Below are 9,068 nucleotides of genomic sequence, written 5' to 3' on the forward strand. Positions count from 1 at the left end.
TGTGTGTGTATGTGTGTGTGTATGCGGGGCTGCGGGGCTTTCGTTTGATATTTTATCTCTTTTGCCTATCTATTTATCTATTTATCTATATTTATTATTATAATTGTTATAATAATAATAATAATAATAATAATAATAATAATAATAATAATAATAATAATTGTTATTATTATTATTATTATTATTATTATTATTATTATTATTATTATTATTATTTTATTTATTTATTTATTTATTTTTACTATTATTATTATTATTGTGCATATGTGCACAGATGTATTGAAATTTGATGTACATTAACTAAAAAATAACTCGTATTTCTCCAGTTTCACAGGAGCTACTGTAAGCTGGTCGATCAAATCTGCATGAGCTGACACAGTCACCATGCAGCCCGTCGCCACCGCTGTACTGGACATACGACTGGTATCATGGAGAAATCAGGACCTGAACCTGTGACCGCACTGTCTGAATCATCACCATCGCTGAACCTTTCACTCACGCTTTTAAACGTGCACTCGTGCAGCCGGCTTTCCCAACGCTGAAGTTCTGATCCTTGAACCTCGGCTTCTAAAATGGCTGGTTGTGTCCTTGGACCTGGATGAAAAAATCAGCACTTGAACATGGGAATGTTTTAGACATTAGTCTGAAACCCATTTTGAGTACTGTGTTTAATATGTCTGTTTTAGGACTGGATATGGAGGAATATATCTTATCGCAGCAATTATGGACAATTGTATACAATATAAATAACACCATTTAATAATATCAGATAAAAAAAACCCAATATTGAACGGTATAATAAAGTAATTTATCAGACTATATTTTGTACTGATGATAATTGCTTGTAGAGCTGTGTAACACGTTTTTTGTTTACTTTTGCTTATTCACCTGGTTGGGTTATCTTATGTAATGAATTTAGACAACATACGTACATTCGGTTTGTTGTGTTGTAGGCATGGACTAAAATCAAAATTCCGTGAGTTGCAGGCCCAGCAGCCTCTTAGAATTGCATTTACATAAAGAGCCCAATCTCTAAAAAAAAAGTCAATGCTTTCATCGCAAGGCCCCCGAGCACACAAGACTCCAGGTAATTGCTTTACTATGCCATAGGAATGAGGCCCCCTGCCTGTATGTATTTTAATGGAAAAACCTTGGCCCCACCCCTTAAATACTAGTACAAATATGACTACTGTCATTTGATATTCACCCCTGTTTGGTTGCCAACTTCACTCTTTAACGGTCTCCAATTTAACAGAAAAATATGTGACATGAGTTTGGTCTGACTTAAGCTCTTACATTTTCAATTTTCAACCCAACCTCACAATGAATAACTTCTTTAAAACTGTTGAACCTTAAAGTTTTAGTTGGAAAAAAACAACAAAATACAGATTTGAGCTAATATGGCTCAATCTGTATTTGCTGAAAACGACATTTAAATGGATCGATTATGCCCCGTTGAATGTAAATATGCACATTTTCTAACTGCAACATTTTGAACCCCCTGGTCATCGAACACTGTCATCATCACACATCATTGACTTTTTCTATCAATTTTCTATAATTGGTCAAATTATAACTTCTAAAAAACAATTGAGGGGTTTCATATCTGTCAATATTTGAATGAAAGAAAATAATTCGCAAATAACAGCAATGACACCAGATCGAACATTTCAATATTTTATTAATATGTAGAAAATGTATTAAAAAAGGAACTATATAGTACATGTTTAAGTCAAACTAGAGCTAAGATTTATGAGTATTATCCAACAATAATTTCTGTGTCAGCATATACTGAATGAGCCTTCCAACACCCAACATCACGCTTCCTCCACATTTATAATTTTGTTGCGTCAGGATGAATGCAGTTGTCTGGCTTGTATAAGAAGTCGCTTTGATCAATCAATTCAATGCAAAGACCCATTAAGGTATCAGTGACAAGTGGTTATTTTACAATGTAAAATGTAATGCAAAGTAAAGTTCCTACAGGTTGCAAATAAATACACATAAAATAAATAAAGCAAGAGAAATGAGATTACATTTTCCAAGTGGCGACTAATTGTCAGAATAGTAAATAGAGCTTTCGATTCATCATTAGAGGAGATGGTAAATCAAGCCTGCCCGGCCAAATCCATCAGCATCTGTTGTTTTTGAAGTACATTAAAGTACACAGTTTAATGGTGAGCGAGGGATTTGAATACTTTATTTGAAGAAACAAAGGGGTTTTTTTTTTAGGTTTGGACTAAAGGGCTCCATGACAGGTCCATATTGCATAAAACTCAACCCACACTGTATCTACTGGTAAAGGATAGGGTTCGCCTTATTCAAATGTTGGTTCCCAGTGTCTTTTATTTTTATTTATTTATTTATTTTTAACATGTTTTATATCGCATTTTATTTAAAACTACTTTTTGGAAGTGCTGAAGCACATCCAACGTTTTGGCTCCAGCACGTTGCCAAAAAAAGGAAGTGGCTCAACTTCCTGTTTCTAGCCTCTTACGGTGGCGCGGACGCGGCCCAAAGAGTTTGACCTGATAATAAGAGTAATCGCGATGAAATTCATTCAATTTCCTTTTTTCTTTTTTTCCTTCTTCAGCATAACATAGAAAGACCGCCTGACTATAAAGTGAGCTTCCTGTTTTTAGAAAAATGATTTTTAAGGCTTAGACGACCGCCCCGTCGGACTGCGTTCAAACACAGTGAGGGGCTGCAGCAGAGTGGTGTGTTTGAATGTGAAATGATGGGAACCAGCATTTTCAAATAGGCCTGGGTTGAAAAACGGGCAAACAAATGGCAGAAACGGAGAAACAGCCTCTATTAAAACAATTATCATAATAACCGACAGAGGAGTTTTAGCGGGATTGTAAATACCAAACTTGAACAGAAACATTCTCCCGTAGCAAAAACAATTGTCAGAACAACCCGATTGCCCATACTCCTCTTTAGCACAAGTGCGACTGCGGTAACTTTTCGAGGAAAAAATAAAAATAATCATTGCCCTCGTTCAAAATAATAAGACTTTTGAATCGCGATTAACCTTCTAGTCCGCCTCCACAGAAACCTCACAGCGTGCATTCCGTTCCCTCATCTACAAAAAAAACAAAAAACCCCACAACCTTTTAGTCCTTGGAAGGAAAATGCACCGAGGCAAAAATTAATCTACATAGGTAATGAAGTAAGTACATGTGTCGCCCTATTCTACAGAGGAACTCATTACGGGGAGATAGATTGCCTGAGCAACGCCGGAACAGTCACTTTGAAAAGGAGTAGAAAACACAGAAGACAAGGTGGTGCGTGATAAGTCACCGCTCCCCAATGGTCCTTTGTTGATCTTGTCTTTGATTTTCAGCCATGCTGTATCTGTTCCATAACTCCACTGTGCCGCCGCTTATCCTTCCGTCTCCGCAACGACGTACGTACGGCGCATGCTCGATAAGCCGATCTCGGACTCGCTCGAGGTTTCCGACCGGGTCCTTGGAACCAAGTTTCGAGAGCGTCTTTTGAGGAAAAAAAATACCCCCCCCCCACGTTCAAAAACAACATTTTTCTCTCATATTTCACCAGGGACGTGTTGGTTACAAACGGGTTAGTTAGCGTGCAGTAATGCTCTATCCCTCTCTTAAAAACGACAACACTGGTTAAAAAAAAACACGTGGCGGAGGGCTTCTTAGAATTAGTTTACTATTATGGGACAGGGGGCAAGACACGGCTTCTTTTAACGCTAGACCTAAACGAGTCTAAATATGGGTTAGAAGAGAAAAAACACCCATTTGCTTCATGTCGAAAGGAAAGGAAACAACGAAAAGATATACAATGTCCTATGACACGAGCCTGCTGCGCTGTGTCACTTCAGAAAGAAAAAGAAAGAAACGACGGAAATAAATAAATTAATTGTATTAATAAACAAAAATGTCGCTCGCGGCGTCGCCGATTAACAGCGATGGAAAGATGATATCGTAAATAATTAAATCGCAACTCATTTCACACTGGAATTTTTTTTTTGTTTTGTTTCTCTCTTTGCGCAGAGCAAGAATTTATCCATGAGATCAAAGCAATTTTTTTTTTTTTTTTTACATTTTCCACGGTTGCAAAGGTTTGTTTTTTTTTTGGCAAAACTCATGTTTAAAATGTTGCGGCCACGGACGTCGTCTCCTCGTGCAATACCAAGATCCACCGCCAGGGGGAGGCGACCGGAACCATGACATCACTCAGCAGTTAAAAGTCTCTGTGTAAGCATTTAAATGTAAGTAAAGGGATAAAACCATAAACCGCCTTCAGTACGCATGTTAAACAGCACAAACAGGGATAATGTAAGATAAATATTTAAAAATAACAAACTTATTTTCTCAGTGTTGCCACCCTTAGTGCAAATACCGGCTCGGTGTCAAAAAACTGTTGGAAATGAAGTCCCGAAAAGATACGAAAAAATAAGACTTTTTTTTTTTTGTTTGTTTTTTTTAATCGATGGTTTTTTTTGTCGTTTAATCTGCTTCAATAAATCACCCAAGTAGTAGCGTGGACGGAGCGTAAATAAATGGACGGCGCTGAACCTACTGCTGGTGCGTCGCTCGCTGATTGCAAAATCTGAGCGTTGGTGAACGCTTCAAACCTCCGGTCATGTCTTTTATGATTCACGTTGACATAACGTACTGGTGGCTTTAAAAAAAAAATTATAATAAATAATTAAAAGAAAAAACATGGCTTCAAACCATACTATGAAATGAATGTCCTCTTTGTCACAATATTGTTTATAAAAATAGAGATATCTTACAGTTAAAGAGTTGTAAGGGCATATATCCGTTATTTTTCAAAGGGTTACATTTTTTTTAATGCTTAGCGCTCGTACTCGCGACTCTTGAGCACGTTCCCTCGTTTCCCAGGCCGGGACAAAGGCAAACGACTAAAATGCAAAAAAAAAACAAGCTTCGCGGTTTTGCCTTTCCTTACACTTAAAATTGAACCGTTGCCGTTGAAATGATTGAATGACTTACATACAGGTGCCTCCTTAATGTGGCTTTGAATTACAGCAGGGAGAGACGGCAGAAGCTGAGGGAGGAAGGGGCGACGTGGCCGTGCACCTTCGGGAGTTTGGACCATGTTTCACGTCGGCTGCCGTCACGGTGCCTTTTTGAAGAGCTTTTAAACTACGGGGTGGTAAAACTCCGCCGCCGAAAAACCCCTAAGTTTCAAAGAGGAAAGTCAGCAGGGTGGAGCCCCGGCTGTAACAGGTAGGATCCGTGGGGGACACTTTGGACAGAAACAGCAGGAAACATGGTCCAAGCTCTTGCCGGTCCACCAGCCTCCTGGATCCAGAGCTTCTCCCTATACCGGGGTCGACCTCCTCTTCTTGCCGCTGATGCTGCGGTAGTTGAATGGCCTCATCTTCATCTCCACGAAGGGGATGGAGAACTCGTGGCCTTTCCAGTGGTACCAGTTTATGCCCTACGAGAGAACCACAGCAGGTCGGAGGGTTAGTGGGAGAACTGCTGAAATCAGGATGGAGTTGCTGCGCTCTAAACGTGGAGCTCGTGTTTCATTTGTTCTGCAGAATGCGTCTGGCCACCCTCCCATTCAAACAGATTTCCACCCGACCTCGCCGGGGTCGGACCAATCACAGCCCTTTATCTAATATGGGGCTGGTTTGATACGACGGCGAAGATGCAGAGGAGCTCTAGCCTTCTGGTCTGTTGAATCCACTATCGTGACAGTATTAAAGGAACTGGACGATATATTTTCTCTCAAAATCTTTTGTTGATAAGAAAGATGTGTTTGCCGTACTTCCCACAGGATTTGGTAAAAGCTTAATTTACCAGCTCACTCGCTCAGCGCTACACACGTTCCATTCCTCTGATTGGTTGTAGATCTATACAATGCTCTGATTGGTTGTAGGTCTATCCAATGCTCTGATTGGCTGTATGTCTATCCAATGCTCTGATTGGTTGTAGGTCCATCCAACTGTGTCCCGAGACATTTTGGTCTGCGCCGTTGGAAATCGAAAATGAACAGCGAGATTGCAGACTAACACACATTTGGGAATTAGTCTGGCAGTGCCAGACAAGGTGATGTGTGTAGAAACCTAAATGATACTTAATATTGCACTCTGGAGATAGACCTATCGAAAGCCTAAAAAAAGGGTTATAATCTTGTTGTTGAAAAAGGCCTCCATCAATTGCATTTTTCAACGTATGTAGAAATGAACTCAGCTTGAATCAGTTTAGCTTAAAATTGCCTCTTTCCATTAGAGCCCTCAAGCGCCACCGCGGGCAGCATTCCACCGATCCACCCCTTTTGATCAGCCTCTTCTTTCAGTTCCCCATTGTCCGTCCGTCTATACGGCGCGGGGCTTTCTCCTGTCTGCTTTCGTTCCATGTCATCAAACGAGAGGAGAAGACAGTGGGAAAAGGGAAACGGCGCCCGTGTGATACACGGCCTTTGTGCTCTATTCTCATCCAAAACTGCTCCAACAAAACAGAACATCACAGGGTAGTAGCGGGTAGCGGGGGGGGGGCAGCCTGGGTATAAAAAAAACAATTTCATCGACATCCATTTCGGTCGGGCGGGTTGAAAACGCTTGAAGTCAAGACACCCTCGCCATCAAACGGACCACCCGCGTAACATGTTCCAACTCCTCACAGTAATTAAGCGATAAAACAAGCCCATAAACGAAAGCTAATTACGTATTTCAGACGCAAAAGACTAAAGCCCCCCCCCCCCCCCCCCCCCTAAAAAAAGAGCAACGAACTACAGTAAAGAACTAAAACCAGTCGATGCGCCAACCACCCAACGCCTACCACGCCTGCGGTGTCCGTTGATTACTTTGGGCCCGTTGCCCGGCTGGTTGCTGCCGCGGCGCCACTGACCTGGCTGTGTCGGGACTCTCCGTATTTGCCGTTGAGGTTGGCCCGGTGGCAGTTCTTGTACCACCAGGCTCCTTTGTAGGACAGGGCGCAGTTGGTGACGGCGATGTCGTTGTCCCTGTCCTTGGTGGAGAAGGGGCGTCCCTGGTGGTAGCTCAGAGAATCACCTGCCGTGACAGCAAAGGAGGGTGGGGGGGGGGGGGGTTGAATCACGAGTGCGTATGGACCTGACGGGATATAAATAAAAACAACAAAAAAAAAAAACGACTTTCGAGAGGTTTTGTACGAGGGTGAGGGAGAAGGGAAAGATGAAAGGGTCCAGTGAACAGTGAACCAGCACGAGCGCAAAAACGAGACAACCCGGAGAAAGGGGCGAGAGAGCGGCGGGGGGGGGAGCGGGGAGAAAGAAAGAGAGAGGGAGGGGGGTGGGGAGGTTGTAATGAACGTGAGGGGATTGCAACGCTGATGGGGGGGATGTTACGCCGCTTACACCGACAGACAAGTGAGGCATCGAAAAAAGGGGAAGACGAGAGCGGGAAGAGAGCGGAGGAGCGCCGAGCGGGGAAGTAGCGGGGGCCAGAGGAGGAGGCGGTGCGGAGCATAAAAACACTGGAAAACAGACGAGTAGGTGCGGGAGAGCAGGTACTTTAAGGTGAGAAGGGCAATGGGAGATAGGAGGTAGTACAGTAGGGGAGGAAATACGAAGGTGATGTCCAATTTCACACTAATAAAGCTAAATAGGTTATACCTACATACACACAAAGGTGGACTATTATTGCAAACTCTTGAACTCGGCGTAAAATAATTTCAACTCAATATATAATTTTATTTTGTCTTTACCCGTGTAATAAGCAGAATGATACAAAATAATCCCCTTCAGAGCGACCCGATCACCCCGTCGGGGGTTATTTTGCAATAATCACCGGCTTGTTTGCACGTTATCAGTTACATAATTGCTCCCGCTAAGAATCTTCAGCGGCCATTCATCACCAATGACCGTCTTATGCAACTTGCTTCTGAGATAATTGCTACACTCCATTTAGCCCGAACTCCCCTTAAAGGAGCAGTGCGGACGATGATCTGGCGCTGCGCCTCTATCTGTTTACACGGTGAGTAAACAACCGTAAATTGCAATAACAGATCAATTTGAGCTCCCTCGACGGTGTACGGAGCTTATCTCGTGTCCAATCACAACATATTAGGCTGTTTAGTTGTGATCGCAGATCCACTTTGGTGAGAGTCAGCGACTGGTCAGCATAAACACCATACAAATGACCGCCGTGTTTATTATATTACCTGTGCGCAAGGCTCGCATTTCTTCAGGCCGCTCAATCGAGAGACGAGCCAAAGCCTCTAAGAGTGAGCCAACGTACCCGCGGTGCCGTTGTACTCTCCTATCCTGAGCTTGTAGAGGTTCCTGGCGTCCCCGATGGAGAACTTGTCGTAGTTGGCGTAGACCGACTCCTGCCCGTCCTTCATGTCGATCCTGAGCTCGTAGCGACCCTGGGCGGCGATCTTCTGGATGTTGTCCAGGCCTGAGGGGAGGGCACCTCATGTCAAATTCAACACGTCTCCAGAGACGGGGCCTCAGATAACCGTTGCCATGGTTAGAGTCGCGGATAAGAATCAATCAGTGTGACTTTTTTTTACCGGTTGTGACCTGCTTATATATGCAGGAGCTATGCATCGCTCACACACACACACACACACACATGCACACACACACACACACACACACACACACACACACACATACACACACAGACACACACACACACACACACACACACACACACGCGCACACACACAAACGCGCTGACGATGGATGTACGTTGGAGGTGAATCTGTCAACGTTCACAGCCGGTGTGAAGAAGCTGCCGGTGCACTTTTGGATTCGCCGGCGGCGGGTGAAGCCGCCTCGGCCGCGGTGACGAGTATATAACCCGGCTTCGCCACGAGGGACGCTCATCACGTCTGACGGCCCCATCCGTTTTAGAGAAATAAACGGAGGGTTTACCCGGAGAAGTCCAGTCTGGAATTAAACGCCTGCAGAGAGCGAGGACGCTGTGCTTCTCGACGCTTAACATGCGTTAAACATTAAAAGATGCCACGCTGGATGCGTTCATTTCTATTCGACACTGGAGGATTCTGGCCTAGATCTGAGAGATGGGGTGAGTATGTTTACACTTGTTTATACACGTGGTTTAAATTTTT

The 9,068-nt window shown here is 43.3% G+C and overlaps 1 protein-coding gene across 1 annotated transcript in view; it reads right to left on the bottom strand.

The window, feature by feature from the left end:
* Positions 1-5,319: 5,319 nt before the first annotated feature.
* The window catches only part of tnr (tenascin R (restrictin, janusin)), a gene marked incomplete at both ends in the record, with an annotated part of 108,679 nt that continues 104,930 nt past the window's right edge, over positions 5,320-9,068 (bottom strand). The window contains 3 exons of the mRNA XM_080011295.1: positions 5,320-5,439; positions 6,858-7,021; positions 8,228-8,389. Of these exons, the coding sequence (XP_079867421.1) occupies positions 5,320-5,439; positions 6,858-7,021; positions 8,228-8,389 (446 nt within the window). The remainder of the gene's footprint in view (positions 5,440-6,857; positions 7,022-8,227; positions 8,390-9,068) is intronic.

The sequence above is a fragment of the Zeus faber genome, assembly GCF_960531495.2.
Source record: "Zeus faber genome assembly, chromosome: 12".
NCBI lineage: Eukaryota > Metazoa > Chordata > Actinopteri > Zeiformes > Zeidae > Zeus > Zeus faber.